Source organism: Excalfactoria chinensis, chromosome 2 (genome assembly GCF_039878825.1).
Source record: "Excalfactoria chinensis isolate bCotChi1 chromosome 2, bCotChi1.hap2, whole genome shotgun sequence".
Taxonomy (NCBI): Eukaryota; Metazoa; Chordata; class Aves; order Galliformes; family Phasianidae; genus Excalfactoria; species Excalfactoria chinensis.
The window spans coordinates 77544687-77566956 of NC_092826.1; the positions used below are offsets into that span (position 1 = coordinate 77544687).

A 22270-nucleotide genomic window follows, 5' to 3' on the forward strand; every position below is an offset into this window, starting at 1 on the left:
CCACATTGCAAAAGAAATGTTGTTTCAAGCAGTGATGGTTCAAGTTGTTACTAGCCTGTTGCCACAAAAACGTTTATAGAAATATTTCTGCAGTCAGTTTTGTAAGGTTCTTGTATGGTATCACTCTCACCGTCACTTCACATCCTACTCTGAGATGATTCAGTTCTTCCATAGGGATGTGGCCTTCAGGGCAAAATAAATTGCAGAGTCATGAGTCATAAGAACCTTTGAAGAACAGGTTGGGCAAACTATAAATTCAGCCTACCCATCATCTGTACCGCAGAAACCTTGGACAGACCCAGAGCAGCAGCCTTCCTCCCTGCACAAAACAAGGTACTGTAATTATTTCTAGAGATTATTTATTTCGTGTACTCTTGGATGATGTTGATCTGTTGACAAATGCATAGAAAAAAAGGCAGAAGCAATCTGAATAGAAAACAGCAAATACTTGAGGAAGAATTTTACTAAGGTGGCACAGGTCAGGTCTAGAATGGGCTAGTCTTGGAAATATGCAGGAAGACCTATTTATTCTACATAGTTCTCACTGGCAAACGTGTATGTTATAGCAGAGTAAGAACTGCTGTGTTCGCTTAAGTTATATCATTTGTTCCTGTGCTCTTCAGATATTGTGTACATCAAGACACAGTCAGTACATCTTTATTCTATGGCAATTCTGTATCAACCAGAATAGCTCCTACTACATACCTCGGGGTCTCAGCTGCAACTGGAATGCTAAGAACAAACAGCAGCACACCTGTGTTCTACTAAATCTCGTCTTGCAGAACTGGGAAGCTAAGATCTGGGCTAGCACTGTAAGAGAGTTTCAGGAAATTTTTAAAGTTAAAAATGGAATTCAGGATACTTAGCACAGAGCATTTAGAGAGCTGCTTGTCCAGTGCTTCAATATTTTCTTGTATCCTAAAGGAATGGAGTATTTGTTCACTACAGTTATGAGCACCAAAAGGCTCTTGCACCAGTAGTCACAAGAAACAATCTCTCAGCATTCTCTAGCCATGCACCAATGAGTAACATTATCATGTGTCACTCTAAGATGCTGTAAAGGACAGTGCAATAAGTGCCCTGATGGACACAAAATGGAATAGGAGGCTGCTTTTTCTATATCATTTGAGTTTGGTGAATGTCATTGGTGCAATGGGATACACTACACTTAATAAAACTTTTTAGTAGCTAATCCTCCTCATTTTTCATAGAGATGTCTCTCTTCTTTCCATCTGTAAGTTCTTTACCATATCATTATACTGCTTACACAGAACTCACCATATGGTTATAAATTGCATGCCTTTTCTTTATAGTACAACACTGTAACCATCCTGTTTCGATGAATTTTCATTTGTTCCTCCCGACTGTCCCTTGCATGGATATCTGTCTTTCCAAGTGAACTTCTGCTGAACCAAGGAGAGTTCACTCATAAGTTTATGAGTGTACTACAAACAACGCACATAGTTGGCAGAAATGAATACTGTACCAGTACTGACAGGTCAGAATGATTTCATTCAGTTTCCTGAGGTCAGAGGAGAGCTGAAGAAAATACTTGGCGCAGTCTAGATTTCGCCTCTGGACATACATTGCCAGTGTGTTTCAGTCATTCAAAGGATCACTGTGCTGTACTGGCAATCTTCCACAGTCAATAAGCGTTGAAAATAATTCTAGAAAGCTTACAAATCATAAAATAAACTTCAAATACTGAAAGGAAGCCTGCAGACATATAGCAAGCACAATTAATTCTTAGCTAATAACATCTGCTGTCCCTTTCTGTGCAGGTTCAGAACAATGGAAGCTTTAAATAAAGCCAACACAAGCTTTGCTCTCGACTTTTTCAAACATGAGTGTCAGGAAGATGACAACGAGAACATTTTGTTCTCCCCTGTCAATATTTCGTCTGCCCTGGCTACTGTGTATTTGGGAGCCAAAGGCAACACTGCAGATCAGATGGCAAAGGTAAGTCTGAGAAGAGTTGATCTACTGGAGTAACATTCTCTATGAAAGAAATTTACCATGATGCATCAAAAGAAAACCACATGCAGGTCAAAAGATATAGTCTACAGCAGCTTCTGCAAACAGAAGCCCTCACCAAATGGGAGCAGTGGCACTGTCTCCTTCTAAATCTCACTGGAAGAAATATGGGCTCTTTATCCTGAAGCTCAATAACTTGACCACTCACCATTGAGAGGGAGACTTGGATTCTCCACCTGCCTTGCCCCCCAAAATTCTCATTTTTTGTCTCATCTCATTGGAAATGGCCCTATGGAGAAAGACCTTCTACTGTCTTCTTACTATCTCTAGTAAGTTTTGTGCTTTGCTAACATAAATCTACAAACCCACAAGGATGCAGAAGAAACAGTCACTGTGATAATACAACCCCTTCTTTTGAGTATGTGCTTTACAGGAAACCTAAACTTTATCTGTGCAAAATTCATAGCTTCAACAGGCAGCAGTGAGAACAGCCCCAATGCAAACATGGTTACCTATCCTGTACTGTAGGAGAGGCTGGTGAATTGGCATCTGCTAAGGCAGAAGAAGCTGCTCCACGTGCTAAGGCAGCAATCCAACTACTGAGCTACATGAAAAATGAGGGCCAGCAGGGTCACAAAGAAAGGAGAGATCCTCTGTCAGGAAGAAGGGAAAACAAAAGACTTCTGAAAAATGTTCCAAGGTTAGATATACACTTTTGTAGCCTGGATAAGGTGCATATGCCAAGGGGAAGGCATGTAGGGTATGAATCTTCTCCCAGTGTTTTCCTGCTTTCTGACATGTAGTAGGCTCTCCATTTACATTTATGCTTTGGTAGTTTCCACCTGGAGATAACTGGCCCTTCCCAGATATTATCTGCTGAGTACAAGGGCCAACTTGAAGCAGGCAAATTCCTCTAGAAACACCAGATAAATGAGAGTTCTGCTTGCAACCCTCATCTTAGTGTGCTCAAGACATCTTGTACACATGGGCTAAAAGTAAAATCTATCTTTGCCTCTCTTCAACACCAGTCCCATGGCATCACTGAAAGTTTTTACTGAAGCAGCACATTTTCTATCATTGCATTTATTACTGCAATTCCCACTATAGGTACTCTACTTCAATGAAGCTGAAGGAGCCAGAAACGTCACTACAACCATAAGAATGCAAGTCTATTCCAGAACAGATGAGCGTCTATCGAATCATCGTGCCTGTTTCCAGAAGGTATATTACCAAGTCTAATGATCATAGAATCAGAGAATCATAGAATGGCCTGGGTTGAAAAAGACCACAATGTTCATCTAGTTTCAACCCCCCTGCTATGTGCATGGTTGCCAGCCACCAGACCAGGCTGCCCAGAGCCACATCCTGACTCCAGGGATGGGGCATCCACAGCCTCCTTGGGCAACCTGTTCCAGTGCTTTATGATCAAGCTATGGTGATGGCAACACCTTCCCTTGCTTTTATTTCTCTCTGTGCTTGCCTTCCCCAAATGCAGCGTACACAGCTAATTGGTACAGCATCCTGTGATACCTTCACCTCATGCAATACTTAAGACATGCTTCCCATTTTTAGGTAAAATTGCAAAATTTAACCTCAAATTTGCAAAATCTGAAATGTAATGATGGGGCTGTTTTCTACCAATGGATCTCCATCTTTTCCCTACAGCTTTGAGATTCTGTTCTCTCTTTTTTGTTTCTTTATTTTCTTTTTCCTTTCCTTCTTTCTTCCTTTTCTTTTTCTTTCCTTCTTTCTTTCAATCCTTCATTTGTTTCTTCATTCTTTTTCTTTCTTTTCTTTTTAACTGTTACTGTTCGATAGCTAGTTATTTAGCAACAAGTTCTTTAAACAGGCACAGTCCCTATCTCAGAACAAATCAAAAGAGCAAAACTACTCTCCCACACATTTGACTGCAGCATCAATACAACAAAAACAAAACATAAACCAGAGAAGTAATTTTACAGGCTACCTGTGCTTGATACATTTTAGAAATTAGTTTCTATTTCATTTGAAAGTTTAGTGGAATAAATCTGCATGCTGGAATTTCCTAAGGTAGATCTTGCATTGAGTAAAGCAGTTTTTCTTCACTGACAATGCAGCCACTGTGATAAAAATGTTCCTCTCCCTACTCTTTCCCATCATTCTTTTTTTCTTTCTGTGAGTAAATCATTTCCCTGAAGTCTATCCACAAAACCCTCGTGGCAGCAAGTTCTGATAAATGGGAACTTGGGTCTACATTCCACAGCCACAGTGGGAAGACTAATTTTGGGCACTACGTCAACAATCCATTTACACTGCATGAACAGGAGATGGATTGTTTCTCATGAGTAATGCTTGTCTGAACTGTAAGAATTATGGAGCGCTTTAGGCAGGAAAAAGAAACTGTTCTAATAGCTTCGAAATTTAGATGGCTGTTCATGCTTCTGATACTCTTGAAATAACAAGATGAATACAACACAGGTCTTATTTTTTAGTTCAGTAATTCACAGCTTCATTTACTCAAGCTGGTTTGACAGTTTGAGTCCACACTCATTTAATCCTGTTACTTAAAATATAAAGAATTTACAGCAATTACTGTAAAAAAAAGCATTTGAAAAATATTAATATTTAGAAGTAGATTAAAAAAGCGGCAAACTTACCACGTAATTAACCATCATAAATCTCATCAGGAGTCACACAGCCAAGTCTCCACGTATAGTTTAGCAATTACATTCTGTCTCTCTGGATGTACTTCATTTTGCAACCTACGTTTAGAATCCCTTAAACATTCTACACAGTTCAAGCTCTTACTACTTACATACCGAGGCTCTTACAGAGTTCATAGCATACCTGAAACTCTTAGTAATTTCATGCCATTCTTTTAATATCTGAGTCAGTACATATCTTGCACTGCAGTACAGCCAACACCACCTAAATAGCAATACTTTACATGGAGCTGCACGTGGAAAGAATTTAGTAATTTCTAACTGTTTTACAGAAAGAAAAAAAATGTATAACCTTTATTTCCTTGTCTCCAAGACAGAAATAGGCAAGTCAGGTAATATCCATGCTGGGTTCAAAGCACTCGACTTGGAAATCAACCAACCCACTAAAAATTACCTGCTTAGAAGTGTCAACCAGTTATACGGAGAAAAGTCACTGCCTTTCAGTAAGGTAGGTGGGCCATTTATTCATGCTATACTGTGTGTGTCAAATTGTACGATCTATCTATGACAACAAACAATGATAATTTATATACTTTCAAATATTTTTATCACATCTGCTAATTGTGCAATTATCTTTAACATACATACTTCCTGTGAGGTTCTTCTCGAGAATAGAGATATTATGATTTTACTTTTAGAGGACGTGTATTTAATTTGTGTGATTCACAGCTGTGGCTAGGCAAAAACATCTAAATTACGTATTTCCAAATTTAAAAAGTACTGTGTTCTTTTGATGAAATGTTGTACTTGTAGCCTACATGATTTTTATGCGTTCTCTCCATTCGGCTATAGTTATTTATTGGCACTCACACTGGCAGGCAAGAAACATAAGACAGATGTCTCTCTTGAACTGCAGGAATATTTACAGTCAGCCAAGAAATACTACAATGCAGAACCACGATCAGTTGACTTTGTGGGAGCAGCAGATGAAATCAGAAATGACATCAATTCCAGGGTTGAACACCAGACTGAAGGTAAGCTCTAGCATCTCCACTCCCGGTTCTGTAGGAAGCAATTTTAGTCTTGAACAAATTCTCTGTGCCCAAAAGGCCTAAGGCAGGTAAACTATTTAACTCAGAAAGGGAAATCAGAAGACTTTTGCTGAAGTAATCATCTGCTGGCAAGGCCTTTCTAAAATTATCTTTCTCCATTTGAAAGGGAGAGGAATGTGGTTTCCTCTATAAATCAAGGGTGTCATGTATTTGTGAATAACCTCAAGCTAAAAGCATGCCAAATCAGCACTCTAATTTTCCCTGTCTTATGACTTCAGAAACTACGGCAACATTTATCATGAAACAGTAAAGCTGCACAAATATGTTAATGTTCTTTGATTTTCTCTAGGTAAAATAAAAAGTCTGCTGCCTCCTGGGTCCATAGATTCACTCACCAGGCTAGTCCTGGTAAATGCACTCTACTTCAAAGGAAACTGGGCAACAAAGTTCGATGTTGAAGATACCAGGCAAAGGCCTTTCAGAATAAATACGGTATGATAACATACTGCCTCATATACCAGACTGCAGGTTGAAAAAGCAATGAAGAAGATGGAGGAGATAAATTCCTGTCATTCTTTAAATCCATTATCTAAATCCAGATAGCACTAAAATTAGTATATTTAAAACATATGTTATATCCTTCTTAGCACATCTTCAGTACAAAGACTGCACACGTTAGCACCCAAGGCACAATAAAATTATCAGAAGCCAGCTTGAAACAAACTTCCACACACCTCCTTAAGCAGGATCAACATAGATGTGAATAAAACTGTATGAACTAGTTCTACATATTTTCATTTTTAACTGTAGAATGAACTGGAGTGGAACAGAGCTTCCAGTAAACATGTGTCATCCTTGCTGGCTAAGATAGCCTCCTTAGCTTCCAAGTGCATTCCCAGAAGAGAGGGACCCTCTGTAGATCCTACAGCTTCTCTTAAAGTCTCGAGGATGTATCTCCACCATGCTACTTCAATGTAGTCTTTACTGTTCTGAGTATAAATAGCAGGCTTTTCATTTCATTTGTTGCAGCATACAACTAAACCAGTGCCAATGATGCACCTGAGTGATAAATTTAATTGGACCTATGTAGAATCAGTCCAGACTGATGTTCTTGAGCTTCCATACGTCAACAATGAACTCAGTATGCTCATCCTGCTACCACGGGATATCACTGGCCTACAAAAGGTAAAGGGTAACTGTAAGCTCAAATTGTGTGAGAAGTAAGAATGTTTTTATGCACATTCATGGTAGAACACTGGGTTACAATCTGGTTTCTAGGAAGGAAGGTACTGATGACGCTCAAGGAAAAACACAGCCCAAACTTGCCCAAATGTTATGAAACTGAACCTCTTGAATGTTTTGTTTGGTTTCTGTTTTAGCTCCTGGCAGGTGGCACTTCTGTGCTTCCTAATGTTGATCAGTGCTGGAAATAAGTAGCCCAAACCCAGCAAGACTGGCTCTAATTCCAGCTGAAGAACAATGAGGACAGAAAGACAGTTCTGTTGACTGTCTGTACTGATTGAGACAGATATTATTACATTAAAAAGAAAAGCAGAAACTGGACACCATCCACTACTTCCTGTGATGTTCAGAGCTAATATACATGTACACTGCCACCTTCTGTAAACACACTGAACTTGACTTCAGAGATTAAACTATTGTGAAATTCTCATTTACATTAGTGGGTAGGAAAGAAAAAAAAAGAAGTTATTTTCACTAAATTCTAAGACATATAGAAAACAGAAATGTGAGCAGCAAATCAAATAGACTATTGTTACTTAACAGTGATGTTGTTTTACAAGTATTTAACCCATCTATATTTCCTGATGCTACAGAATTTTTGTAGCTTTAAAAAAGTTCTTAAATAAGAATATGGAAGAAATAACCCTTAGGGAACAGTTTTTTTGAACACTGTATAATTTTCTGGTTCTCTTTTCAATTAACCGCAGTTAATAAATGAACTGACTTTTGAAAAACTGTCTGCATGGACCAGTCCAGAATTAATGGAGAAAATGAAAATGGAAGTGTATCTGCCCAGGTTCACAGTAGAAGTGAAATATGACCTGAAATCTACTTTGAGCAAGATGGGGATAGAAGACGCTTTCACAGAAGGTCAAGCTGATTTCAGGGGAATGTCAGAGAATGCTGACCTGTTTTTGTCCCAGGTTTTTCACAAGTGTTATGTGGAAGTCAATGAAGAAGGCACAGAGGCAGCGGCTGCCAGTTCAGCATCTCTAGCATCACGAAGCCTTGGCGCTACAGGTTTTTTTGTAGCAGATCACCCTTTTCTCTTCATTATCAGACACAACAAGACCAAGCACATCCTTTTCATGGGCAGGTTCTGCTCCCCCTAGAAATCAACTGTTAATAAACAAGCCCTCACAACGATGATGAACACAACGTATGCCATGAAGAACACCTTGACAGATTGTGCACTTTACCATTTTCCTGTACTATTGACAATCTCTGTTAGAAGAGAGCTCATACTAAAAATAACATGAATCCAAACCTCTGACTCATTTTCCTTTCCTAAGAATCCTAGCATTGTATACTGCACCATAAAACACCATACTGCATATTGAATAACACGGACGTGTCTTTTCAGTGCTTTCCAAACCAGAACTGCTACAATGCAGAACAACTAGTCTGATCTAAATCACTACTTCCCAGCATACTTCCTTTTGTACATAAGAAGAAAAAAAGCAGGAAAAACTAATTCCTGCATAATGCTGTTACATCTCTTCAAAGCCTGCTGTCCCTGTAATGCTAACTCCTTAAGTGCTGTCTGAAAGATTACACACAAATTCTTCTCTATGTATTCACTGCTTTCACAGCTCTCACTCCTGAAGAGGAGGAATTCCTAATCAGTCATGCATATCTAATAACACAGGTGGTGCTCCTATTTCCCTGAATTCAGAACAGGGAGGAAAAGGACTGGGCACACACTGACAGTATCTCACTACAGCTGAATTTGCTAGTGGGCCTGCTTCAGGCATAAGATGGACTATCAAAGTCCCTATAAACCAGCTGGTGTCTTGTTTCTGTCAACATCCATTCTACCTTACCACTCCAATTTCTCATCCTCTCCAGCACCCTTGCAGCTTGACTAGCAGAGGCAGTTAGCTTGCTTTCTTGTTCTCAGCATATTTCTTTGGGATTTGGAATCTCTTTAGCTTGGCCTTTCCCACCAACCAGTCATTCAGTGAACCTTTCTTCTACTCTGATTTTTCTTATAACCCTCCTCATTGTACTAAAGTCCCCACTTGTTTAATTTCTGGCATTTCTTCATTGCCTTGCATAACACTGATTTCTATAACTTTTCAGAAGGCGTGACCCACTCTGTTTCTGTAATCATGCTTACAGCAAAATGCTTGTCACACCATACAGTTTCCTTCCCCTCCTCCTCTTTCCTTCCCTGTCCCCCAGACTCTTACAGATGTTGCCACTACCTTCCCCTTCTCTTACCACCCAAAGCAGCTCTGCTGTCTTCTGGGACAGTAGAGTGACAAATACTGTGCCATATTTATCCCTGCTGCACTTTTTCACTCCACCCTTTTTCAAGCTCTGCCAGTGGAGCTGCTTCAGTTCTTGCACTCCTCCATGGCATGCAAGTACTGTGCACTAACTGGGTATTTTGCAGTGTTTCTTTGAAGTGTTTTCCAGCCATGGATGCAATGAGATTCTTTCACCAACACAAGAAGCAAGGTGTTCAGCCTTGCCTCTTCAATGGCTTTGCCTCTGCCTATGCTCCTAATAATCTTCACTCTGAATCTAATTCAGTCAGTAAGCTCTTGACATCTTATGCTGATGCATCTTATTCATATAATCACAGAATGGCTTGTGTTAGAAGAAGCCTCAAAGATCATCTAGTTCCAAGCCTCCTGCCAACCACTGAATCAGTCACTAGATCAGGTTGCCAAGGGTCCCATCCAACCTGGCCCTGAACATCTCCAGGGACAGGGCATCCACAGCTTCTGTGGGCAGCCCATTCCAGCACTTCACCATTTTTTCAATGAAAACTTTCCTCTACATCTAATCTAAGTCTACCTTCTTTTAGTTTAAAACCATTCCCCCTTATCCTATCACTATCTAACCATGCAAAAAATTGATTTCCCTTTTTATTTATAAACTTCTTTTAGGGACTTGAAGGCTGCTATCAAGTCTCCCCTGATCCTTCGCTTCTTCAAGCCCAGCTTCCTTAGCCAATCTTCATAGAAGAGGTTGTTCAGTTCTCTAATAATCTTCATGGCCCTGCTCTGGACTGGTTCCACAAAGTCCGCAGCTTTCCTATGCTGGGTGCCTCATGCCTGGACAAAGTACTCCAGATGGGGCCTCATAAGGGCAGAATAGAGGGAGACAATCACCTCCCTACTGGTCACCCCTCCCTTGATGCAGCCCAGGATACTGTTGGCCTTTCAGGCTGCAAGAGCACACTGCTGGCTCATGTTAAGTTCTTCATCTGCCAGAATCTGTAAGTCCTCCTCAGTAGGGCTACTCTCAATAAATTCTTATTCTAGTATGGACACGTATCTTGTATTGCCTCAACACAAGTGCATCACCTAGCACTTGGCGTTGTTGAACCTCTTTATGTTCATGTGGACCCAATCCTCAAGTCTGTCCAGGTCTCTATTGAAAAAAAGAGAGTCATGGCTTCACAAGGCTGGAAAGTTGGATCAGGCCTACAATACCTGCTTACATTCAGAAACCAAAACCATGCATTCTGGTTCTGTAATCATTTTACTAGATTGATTTTAAACAACAGGCTAGTTGTTTCACAACACCAGAAGATCAGTGAAATGAGTAAGTGAATTGTTATGCTGTCCTCTCAGTAGAAAACTATGGTATAACAGTTAAAATGAGATTATGATTCACTTTGTTCCTTTGAAACGCCTAAAACAAAAACATAACAAGATGAACAAGAAAGACAAAACTGTATGAGATCTTTCTGGCATTCATTAGTGAGAAGCTTTGAGTAGGCGGGAACACAGTTGACACAGGACTGAAGGAAAGGGAAGTGCAAACTGTACTCTATTTCTGAATTTATTCACTGCTTAACACACAGACACAGCACCTGACTGAGGACAAGACCCAGGTCTTCTCTCTCACAGGATCACAGGTAAACATTTGGACCAACTTAAATAACTTTTCTGATGTTTTTAAATGATTATCTATAGCTTGTATGACAGTGTAAGTATATTAAAACTTACCAGAGTTAACGCTGTAGTCATTCTTGATTTATGCTTTTCTAGATGTCACACCTTATAGAAAATGAATGTGTGAGCTAAGAAAAATAGTTGGGAACATAATTGATCACAAGAAGGAAAATCTTGTCAGGACAGCAGCTGTCTTACTAATTAAAATCTTCAGTTTGATAAAAGAGGCTCACTTCAGTTGAAGCAAAGGCCATTTTCATTCTGTCTTGTACATGATCAGGCCAGGGACTCAGATGAGTAGAGTAAAAGACAGATTTCTATCCTGATGCTCATTTGGTCAGGTTCGCCAAGGAGAGGAAGTCACTCTATGGTACAGATTTGGTATAAATTGGATAATGACTGCCAGAAGAACTAAAGTGGTTTGGTAACCAAAAGCTTGATAAATATCTGTGGACTTCAGAGACTGACCTGCAATTTCTGCAGTGCCATTCAAGAAATATAAATCTTTCTTTACATAATAATAATAACAATAACAACAATATTTTCTAGTCTATTTAACAGAAAACAACAGCAAGAAGTTACTACTGAACAGGTAAGTTAAAGTTTGGAATGCTAATAGCTCATACGCACAAACAGGTATTTGCCTGTTTCTGGGGAAAATGAAATTGCCAGAATACGAAGAGATTGTAGTTAGACTTTGTGAATAAAATGGTAACACTCTAAAAGCAAATAACTTTGCCATACATTATATTATCTGAAATGGGTGGCTATCCAAAAAAGCCCATAAGCACCTAAATACATTCTCAGTATCAGCTCCTAGTTCTATCCAGATCCAAAATGAGATAGTGAAAAGCTCAGATGTCCCATGTACGAAAACTACTTAAACATCCCTGGAAAAATTACTTTGACAATGAGTTAAAAATAAAAATGAACAAAACATGCAGCTTACAAATCTACACAGTTTTGAAAACCAAAGGCAGAAAGAAACACAAATAAAAGGGCTGATCTATAAAAGAGGACATATCTATAATCATAGGGAAATATGAGATGGATAACAAAAACCTAAAAGAAATTGATGCTCCCAGCAGGTGGCATGTGGCACGTGTAGAAGATAAAACATACAACTAGGCTTTTAGTTGCAAAAGGCACCTATGCACTGTGTTGCAAATGCAACATTTCTCACTAATATGTACTGAATACATCATTTTAGACACTCAAATACTACAATTCTGTCTGTTGCCTCTTTCCAGGCTCTAGCAATGGAACAGGTCTCAGCATCAATTGGTAATTTTACAGTTGATCTTTTCAACAAGCTGAATGAGACCAACAGGGACAAAAACATTTTCTTTTCACCTTGGAGTATATCAACTGCACTCGCCCTGACATACCTGGCTGCAAAAGGCAATACAGCAACTGAGATGGCAGAGGTAAGCAGCTCTGTGAAGCAATGATGCTCAACATTGCACAGCACTTGCTGTTGAGAAGCTCCCTTCCATTGTCATAGAGAAATACTACATTTGGGTTTGCACAAATGCATTGCTATTGCTGAATGCAATGGCTGTGGAAGGGAGTTCAGCCTTGTAGTACAGACCAAAGCAATGTGATAACACTCACAGAGATGAGTAATACAATTCCTTGTTACTGTATGGGTTTTACATGTACTAGAGCTCCCGTGTCCCCCTGGTTAGATCAGAAGACAGCACAGTGAGTTATCACAAGGAGTCAACCAAGACAACCATTTTATCTATATTAGGTTTCAGGTCATGCAGATTGTTCCACGCCAATTTCTTACCTTTGTAAACTGTTTGCAGGTTCTTCATTTCACTGTCGGAGCTGGAAGCTCTTCTGTGGCCAGACCTTCTCGGGGGAGACCAAAAAGAAGAAGAATGGTATCTATCAGACCTGAAATACCAAGATAAGAATTCAAATGCCTGGAAATAGTTTTAAGAGTGCACCATTTCTTGTTTGCAACTTTCTTTGTGTTTAAAGTATGAAACCCAATATACTTTGCAACACATCCAATTTCAGTTCCCTTCACTCATTTAGACTCAAAAGTATAGAATCACAAGTCCTGGGATAGTCTGGAAAGTTTGCAATATGGTAAATCAGTTAGTCAAGTCATAAATGGAGCCCTGCAAACTGCAGTGGTGGCAAATTTGGAAAGATAAAAAGTAAGTGAGAGGAACAGAAACCCCTTCCCCACATCTACTCCTTAGCATCTTTCAAAAACTTTATGCCAAAAATGCAACTGGTAAATATACAGTCTCTTTTTCCAAGGACCCTGAGCATGAGCAAGCTGAGAACATCCACTCTGGATTCAAAGAGCTCCTGGCAGCCTTTAACAAACCCAGAAACACCTACTCACTGAGAAGTGCCAACCGTATCTATGTGGAAAAAACCTACCCATTGCTGCCTGTAAGTTGAATGGTTTTTATTTCAAAGAGGATTAAGAAAAAATGGGGGGGGGGGGGGGGGGGGGGGGGGGAAAGAAAAAGAAAAAGAAAAAAGTTTTGCATTGTATTCACTGGATTCACTTGTCATTAATAGAACAGATTTGAAGCTGTCCATAAATGCTGCAAATGATAAGCCTTGGCTTCCAGTGATAAACATCACTGGAAAATACCATTTGGGCTTCTCCCAGTAATAAGAATAGATTTGGCTGTAATGTGGGACTCCTTCTCATGCAACACAGCTTTCACAAAAATCACAGAATTGTAGGGGTTGGAAGGAACCTCCAGAGATCATCGAGTCCAACCCCCAGCCAAAGCAAGTTCCCTACACCAGGTCGCACAGGTAGGCGTCCAGGAGGGTCCTGAATATCTCCAGAGAAGGAGACTCCACAACCCTCCTGGCCAGCCTGTTCCAGTGCTCCATCATCCTCACCGTAAAGAAGTTCTTGCGCACATTCGTGCAGAACTTCCTATGCTCCAGTTTCTGCCCATTATCCTAGCTTTATCACTAGGAACCTCAATACATACAATTGAAAATGAGATATTAAATTAAGCACAACCAGGGGATGTGCACAGCTTTCCTTCCTTCTCCAAATAAAAGTGGGAATGAGAGAATAAGAGTAAGTAAACAATTGTCCTTCGGTGATTTCCTAACCATTAACTTACTGCTCAATAGAGAGCAAAAGGCTAGATCCTTCTGTTGACTACATGCAAAAAGTTAACATGAAGTCCAACAGCTAACAAATTACTTTTTGGACTATAAAAATACTCTGCAGTACAGAATATTTCCTTCTTTCTTTCTTTCTTTTTGTATGCCATTTTCTAGACATATATACAGCTCAGTAAGGAATACTATAAGGCAGCGCCACAAAAGGTTAACTTTAAGACAGCACCGGAACAAACCAGAAAGGAAATCAACACCTGGGTGGAAAAGCAAACCGAGAGTAAGTTGAACTCGACCCCAACACCCTCCCTCTCCCTGCTGCTCCCTTTGGGACCCTGTTCACACACTTGTGACTGTGCCATCCAGGTCATGCTTTCTTTCATGGGCAGTAGACGGCTGTCTGCTCCCAGCTGCTTGCTGTGACACAGTGGCATTTTTTCAGACAGGAGACAATTGCTGTCAGCTAGCCAGGAGAGCTGGGCAGCAAACAGACTAACTGGTTTATGTCAGGGAAGTAATTCAGGTAGTGGGGCACTGAGGCTTGCACTTTTTCACTAAGGAGTTTAAATGAGTGGATAAAGAATCAAAACATTCCCTCACTGTGTTACAATGGAGTAAAGCCTGACTTTTCTGATTTCAAAAGGTAAAATCAAGAATCTGCTGAGTTCAAATGATGTGAAAAGCTTCACCAAGTTGATCTTGGTCAATGCCATTTACTTCAAGGCAGATTGGGAAGTGCAATTTCAGGCAGGACAAACATCTATGCAACCCTTCCGACTGAGCAAGGTAAGCTCCTCTGGTGTCCTCCTTACAGCAAGCAGACGGGAGACCACACCTACCACTACCATCTTTTATTTCATCCATCCTTTAGGCATTCCTTGGTAAGCAGACTCTCTGAAAAGTTCTTTACAGCAAAATGTGTCAGTGGTCAGCTCACCAACATTTATGGAACATTAAGATGCTGCTCAGGCAAAGAATAACTAGATCCAGATGGAACACGGTTTGCAAAAATGCTAGAGTCGCTTAAAGCCTTTTTGTAAAACTGAGGTATAAGGGCTAGATTGTAAAAATCAGATATTGAGAGTCCATGCTTCCTGTAAAGGAACTACACGCCATGCTATGCACATGCAGTTCCCATGCCTCTGTGCTGCACAATCCAGCTGTGAATACAGCCACTAAAGTACGGATGCAGCAGCACAGTTCCACTGGATGGGTGCATGGCTGAGTGAGACTAGAAGTAATGTTGCCAGAGAGAGGGGATCACAAAAGGCCTGCACAACATTTATCCTCTTACACCATACTTGTTTCACTGCTGTAGTGTTGGGTGGTTGTATGCCATGAATGCCATCCCCCTAATTCTTGCAGACATTTGACTCCCTTCCTCGCTCCTCTGTGGGCTGATGTGCATGTTCTGGGGAAAAAAGTAAATCAGTTAGCTCAGTCCCCAGCAAAATACTCTGGAACGAGAGCCAAGATAAGCAATATTGCCCAGTCAAGAAAAGCCTTGGAAAAAGTACCTCTGTTACAAAAGCTGCTTATGAAAGTTTCCTCTTCACAAGAAATTCCTTTTTTCAAGGAATAATTTCTAACCGATAAACAAACACCTTACAGAACAAGTCCAAGCCCGTGAAGATGATGTATATGAGAAATACATTTCCAGTTCTTATCATGGAAAAAATGAATTTCAAAATGATTGAGCTTCCATACGTGAAACGTGAACTCAGTATGTTCATCCTACTTCCTGATGACATCAAAGATGGCACTACGGGTCTTGAGCAGGTAAAAAGTTACGCTAAATCCATTCTGTATCACCACTCAGTCATCAGAACAAAAAGGACAGACTGATGACCATATGGCCCTTTCTTTCTTCTGCAATTAATCTGGCAGAAGTAGCACTCAAAAACTTGCAGCACTGTGTCTCACATTTGGTTTGCAGCCTGTTCTTTGATAGAGCTATTTACATTTCATGTTTACAGCCAAATGTTAAATATGCCTGTTAAAAATCTGTTTAAATAATTCGATTAGGAAAATAAATTTAAAAAAAAGCAATCATAATTAATTAATTGGTTTATCCTTGCAACTATCAAATTCCTCTTATTTCTTATACAATAGTTGGAAAGAGAACTCACCTACGAGAAGCTGTCAGAATGGGCTGATTCGAAGAAGATGACAGAAACTCTTGTGGATCTGCACCTGCCCAAGTTCTCACTGGAGGACAAATATGACCTCCATGATACTCTGAGGGATATGGGAATGAAAACTGCCTTCACCAGCCAGGCAGATTTCAGGGGTATGACTGATAAGAGGGATTTGACTATTTCCAAAGTCGTTCACCAGTCTTTTGTTGCAGTTGATGAGAAAGGCACTGAGGCAGCAGCTGCTACAGCTGTAATTGTAACATTCACATCTACGGCTATCAACATTGCTCTGAAATTTAAGGTTGATCACCCTTTCCACTTCTTCATCAGACACAACAAATCCAAAACGATCCTGTTTTTTGGCAGGTTCTGCTGCCCAGTAGAATGAATTATTTCTCTCTCCCAGAGGGATCCAAAGTTCACTTTTCAAACGAAAAATGTGAACTGTAGTGTAAAATGCTCAGCTATCAACCATACAGCCAAAAGTACTGGAAGTCTAGGTCTTTTTCTTAAGTAAGGCAGCACCCAGACACCAGGGTGTGCCTCCAAGACCATCTCTCTACTGCTTCTCTCCATTATGCTAATGAAATTGCCTTTCAGAAAAGCAAATGCTTGACGTATAATTGCTAACCTCTGTTCACCTTGCATATTGTCCTTGTTTCTCTCAACTCTCAAGACTGAGGTTGATTTGCGCCAGCAAAAAAAAGAGGTCAAGAAAATGACAGGGAACATGCCTTATTGCTACCTCTTAATGAAACATGATATAAACAATTCAAACCTGCTTCCCACTTTCAATTTAATGTAATTATATCCGTTTCCTGACTAGCATCTGCACAGTTTCTTTGCTACCTGGATCACTGATAAGTGTATGATTTGTTACTTATGAGCGCCTTTCAGCTAAGACTCTCCCAGTATTGTCAGAAACACCAGTAAGATTTTTACTCATGCTTCACTTCATTATTTTGCCATGATCTACAATTAAACAATAAATGAATTTGGAACTGTGTTTATGCTATGCAAGCTTCTGACTCACCTAACTCTTTTAGAGCATCCTGTACAATGGATGGCTGACACATATTTCTACTCTTGCTGTTTCAAACCAACCGTCACATCACTGCTAACGACAACTGCTGAGACACTCTCATAAACCAGTGTCTTATTCCCACTAGACTTCACACATCACTGAAAACAACATTCGTCATGTTATCCTAGGCATTTTCTAGACACACCAAATCAAATCAAAGCCTGTGATAACAGAGTTAAGGCATTTGCCCAGTCTTGTTCAACACCTTCACCAATAATCTAGATAAAGGGATAGAGTGTATCCTCAGCAAATTTGCTGATAATATGAAGCTGGAGGAGTGGCTGACATGCCAGGAGGCTGTGCTGCCGTTCAGTGAGACCTGGAGAGAAACCCTATGAAAGAACAAGTATAGGGCACTGGGGAGGAATAACTGCATGCACCAGTACAGATCAGGGTCTAGCCTGCTGGAAAAAATCTCTGAGGAGAAAAAGCTGGATGTCCTGGTAGACAACAAACTGGTCATGAGCCAACAGTGTGCCCTTGTGGCCCAGGTGGCCAACGGTATCCTGGGGTGATTAAGAAGAGTGTGGCCAGCAAGTTGAGTGAGGTAATCCTCCCCATTTACTCTGCCTTGGTAAGGCCACATCTGGAGTGCTGTGTCCAGTTCCAAGCTCCTCAGTTCAAGAAAGGCAGGGAACTGCTGAAGAGAGTCCAGTGGAGGGCTGCAAAGTTGATTAGGGGCCCGGAGCACCTCCCATAGGAAGCAAGGTTGAGAGACCACAGACTGTTCAGCCCAGAGAAGAAAAGACTGAGGGATGGATCTCATCATTGTTTCTAAACGTCTAAAGTGCAGGTGTCAAGTGAAAGGGCCCAGTCTCCCTTCAGAGGTTGCAGAGTCTCCTTCTCTAGAGATATCCAAGATGCTTTGCTGTGCAACCTACCTAAGAGAGCTACGTTAGCAGGGCATTGGACTGGATGACCTCCAAGAGGTCCCTTCTAGCTTCTACGATTTTGTGATCTGAACTTGCTTTCAGTGTAAGCAACTGGTTTTCTGTTTTTAACCACTGCTTACTGCACTACCAACCCCCCTTGGAAGGGGCTGAAATAAAAATCTGACCAGAACAAATAGCCTAGAAGAGCGGCTTCCAAACATCCAATACTGAATCAACAACATCAGTTTCTTCCATTAGCTTAGGAGGGCAGCAGCTGTGCTTTCCTTTGCCTGCAGGAATTGAGTAAGGTTTTGTAGTCATTATGATATCCAGCTACCACGTCACAAAATGTTATTGCAAGCAACAAGATCTGAATGCTGGAGGGAAGTACTGTAAAAACATATAGCAAAATTCCACCTGCAATTACAGCTCACTCTATCCCCCCCTCAACAAAAGGTAGTCTATTTGGAAATACGCTGGCTAAGCGTAACTTCACCTTCATGTATCAATCCTGACTACTCTCCTTCTTGTTGTTCAAGAGCTTCAAAGTGGTGTCCACCTCTGTGGTAGACTGAGCTCATGACAAGCAGAAATGGCAGACAGTACAGAATAATAAAGACAAGGAATGTTACAGTGTTGGTGTATTTTAGGCATGGATGCAGAAAAAAACAGCAATAAAACAACCTATTTTTTGAACTAAAATGCAAATGTACCAATATTTTTTAAGGTTTTCATTTCACCATCAGTAACTGGAACAAGAAAATTCCATTTAAAATATTATTTATACTCCAGTCCCTTACAGGTCAATTGCAACCACTGTGATGCTTATTCTCCTTTGCTCTCTTGTAGGACAAGCCTGAATGGGACTTCCCATAGAGCAAAAAACTGTAACTGGACTTAGCCTAGCACTGATTTTAAATTGTGCTGCTTTTTAACCAGGCATAGGTGTGAATGCCTAGATGTACCAAACTACAGGGTAAACCAATCACAGGTACAGGAGTACAACAACAGAATAGACAGAAAGATACAACCTCACATCCACACTGAAACAACTGGAGATGAAAGATGACTTCATCAAAAGGCCGGAGAAAAGTGACTTGTTTTATCAGAAAGCTTTTAATGACCATTCGTCAGAGACCAACCTATTTGTGACCAGCAGGTCAGGCAGGGGTTTTGATGTTGCAACGCATTGTTTCTACCATTCTGCCCGCAGTAAGCTACTATCTCTCCTCTCCTCCATGTGGCACAGCACAATCAAGAGCACCTTTTCTTTCCCATGTTTTCTCCCCTTTGAAACTCTACTCCCTGTTACTAAACAGGATCTTGCAGCAGATACCACAGAGTGTCCACACAGTTTGGGCACCCTTTTGTAATTTTCCTGTATTTTTGGCCAATCTTTGTAGTTTGTAGTACAGTAATTATCACTATTAACTGCTTTCTTACTTCTCCTAAATATTCAGCCAAACAGGTAACAGCAGCTTCAGATATGTAGCAAGAACATTTCTTAACCACATAACTAAACATAATGGTGTTCAATAGATTTCTAAAGAAAGAAAATGAAATGGATATTCCAGGTATGAAAAATGAGAACACTTAGAGAACATGAAAAAAAAATAGGTAGACATGTCACCCCTGAAACCTCGCACTGTGTATGTATCAGTCAGATTCAAAGTGAATAACAACATAAAAATTGAGTTCTAAATATGGTTTTGTACTCCTTCATACAAATGTTGTTCCACATAGGTTGACTGTATGCTGGTAACTGGTTTACTTTCCATGGTCAAAACTGTGGACAGAGGGCACTCCTATGGCACTCCTAAGTAACTTCACATGAAGTAGAAAATATATATGCAATGATTGCAAAGAAAACTGCTTAATCCAAGTCACACAGATAAAAACTGGAATTGCTAATTACATAGGTTAAAATAAAACGCCTGTGTACAGAAAACTGTCTTGCATTATATCTTTACTGATCTCTGATTACATATAATCTGCTTTCACATTATAACTCTTTACTACAAAACAACAAGCAGTTTCAGTAAATTAAATAATCACAAGCTTGGCAGCGTTTTGTGAGTGGCCCAAACTCCCTCTGTTCCTAGAAGATAATAATCTTGGCACAGTGCAGGGCCTGTAGATTATCTAAAGCATCTTCACCTCCTCTGCTAGGAGGAAATGCATTCTCTTAAAGCACCATCCAGCAGTTCAAATAAGCACTTAGACTTCTTCACTTACTTTAGGTGACTGCGGAAATACAGTCTGAGTTTCTCAGAGGATCTGACTGCTGAATAAAAGGATTAAGTGTAAAATATCACAAAAAAAAGGCCTTATGTGACCTGACAACCACAAGTATTCAAACATCTCCACTGAAATCTGACAACAGGATGAATGACGCTAACAGCCTACTTCAGTACTCCTTTTCAGCCAAATCTTTGAGATTAGTTTCTCTTAATTCCCGAGTTCATAGAGTAAAAAGATGAGGAAACTGTAATATTATTTTGATGTGTCCCTTGTCAATGCAATGCAACTCTATCCTTTCTGCAATTCCTACATACTTGCAGACAAAGGTTGTAGAGGGCACCACTGGGAACAAGGCACACTGGGCTTCATGTTTCAGGACACACATTAACTAACAGTGGCTTCTCTCCTCTCTGTAATTCTGAAAGCCAGTGATGGAGAAAAGAAATGGGAATACATGAGGGAACAGGCATATGAACACAAAAAGAGGATGTTGGGAAGAGAAGGGAGGTACAACCAGTTCTACATTTCCAAAAGTGCTCGTTGCCTCACAGACAGCCGCAGATCCCGACTGAAGAAACATCTTAACTCTTCCCTCTCTCGCAGGATTTCAGGTATTGTAAATATTCATATCTAAATAACCAGCTTTATTTTGACAGTCTTAAAAATTCATATAAATTCTCCAGAACGGAGTGGCTAAATAACTTTAATGTCATGCAGGGAAATGGAGCGTTCAAGTCTCCACACAAAACTGCAGCCTTTAGGAAAACACTGCACAGTTTTCCAGACTGGAAGTGCAAAAGTTTCCTCACTTGCAGGCAGGATGCCCTTAATCACCAGGCTACCAGCTGATATAGGATCAGAAGACTGAACACAGAATGCAGATGATAATGCACTCCTACTGATCCCAGAGTTAAACACACGTGACTGCGTGACTCCATAATGCGGTGTTTTAGACAATCAGCAATGTTCTAGCCTCTCTTTCATTCATGTTAAATAACTACTGGATCAGCATCCAGCCTTTTCCTTTCCTAGATGACCAAAGCAGCTATTAGAGAGGCGATGTTCATACACAATGCTCTCTCTCAAGCCCTAGAAATGCTTGATTGCTGTGTAGATTCAGTTCTGACATGCTCTGGCAATAGTGGAGATACTGCTTTGAAATTCTTTTAGCAAAAATACTCAGCTCAGCCCAATTCCTTAGATACTCTCTAGGAGTATCTAGCTGATCAGCTCCTCCAGGCACAGCAGTAAGAAATACCAGGCTTAAGGTGAAGTGCTTAAGGTATGAGCTAGGCTGCAGGGCATTCATCTCTAAAGCACACCTGAGAATAATTCAAAGCTGTTTTGGAGCACTGGGAAGCTTTGAAATCCAAATGTAAGAATCCCAAAAGCTCCAGCTATCTCTAAGACTGAACAGCAGCTGATTTGTGGGATTGCTGCTTTGATTTAAGCACACGAACTGTGAGTGAACCTGGACTGAAACTTCCAGTTGTTTTCATTGGCCTAATACTTTCACTTGATGCAGTCCCGCACTGCCAATGGACATTTCTCAATTTATCCTAATGTTTGTCAACAGTACTAAAAAATGTTAGTTAGAACCACGAGTCTGTTCTGGATCCAGGTATAAAAACTTACTTTAACCCTGGGGTTTCTCTGTTTTTGTTATTATCTTTGATTTTGTCCCATAAAGACAGGAGCAGAAAGAGAATGGGAAATCTGCAGGTTCTGATAAACCAGCATGAACCCAGAGCAAAGCTGTTGCTTAAAACAGGAACTGTTTGGAGTTGTATGTAAGACAAAAGAGTTCACTTGAAAAACAGTCACCCAGCTACAGTTGACAAATGTAGGCCTATGTTCACAAAGGTCAAATAACAAACTACAGATCTCCATCAGCCTTCTAAAGCATGTGACAAATGGCACGAACTCACATTAGTTCTTTCAGCAGAAGATAACGAAGTTTAAGGAAACAGGAATAAGAGCTCAGAGCAGCACAGTGGGAA

At 40.3% G+C, this 22270-nt stretch overlaps 2 protein-coding genes and 1 long non-coding RNA gene across 3 annotated transcripts in view; 2 read left to right on the plus strand and 1 right to left on the minus strand.

Annotated features, from left to right (window-relative positions):
- The window catches only part of LOC140247734 (uncharacterized), a 40428-nt gene that overhangs the window by 9278 nt on the left and 8880 nt on the right, over positions 1 to 22270 (minus strand). The window contains exon 2 of the long non-coding RNA XR_011902758.1: positions 12614 to 12723. This is a non-coding gene — a long non-coding RNA (uncharacterized lncRNA). The remainder of the gene's footprint in view (positions 1 to 12613; positions 12724 to 22270) is intronic.
- LOC140247724 (serpin B10-like) lies at positions 286 to 8196 on the plus strand. The gene is made up of 8 exons (XM_072327601.1): positions 286 to 333; positions 1782 to 1959; positions 3082 to 3195; positions 4990 to 5124; positions 5533 to 5650; positions 6018 to 6160; positions 6698 to 6853; positions 7618 to 8196. The coding sequence occupies exons 2-8, from the start codon at positions 1792 to 1794 to the stop codon at positions 8020 to 8022; spliced, it is 1239 nt and encodes a 412-aa protein (XP_072183702.1). The 5' UTR covers positions 286 to 333; positions 1782 to 1791; the 3' UTR covers positions 8023 to 8196.
- Positions 10772 to 16461, plus strand: LOC140247725 (heterochromatin-associated protein MENT). Its single transcript, XM_072327602.1, has 9 exons — positions 10772 to 10784; positions 11371 to 11413; positions 12072 to 12248; positions 12633 to 12710; positions 13099 to 13236; positions 14098 to 14215; positions 14579 to 14721; positions 15547 to 15714; positions 16048 to 16461. Exons 3-9 carry the CDS (start codon positions 12081 to 12083, stop codon positions 16459 to 16461), a joined length of 1227 nt encoding a protein of 408 aa, XP_072183703.1. The 5' UTR covers positions 10772 to 10784; positions 11371 to 11413; positions 12072 to 12080.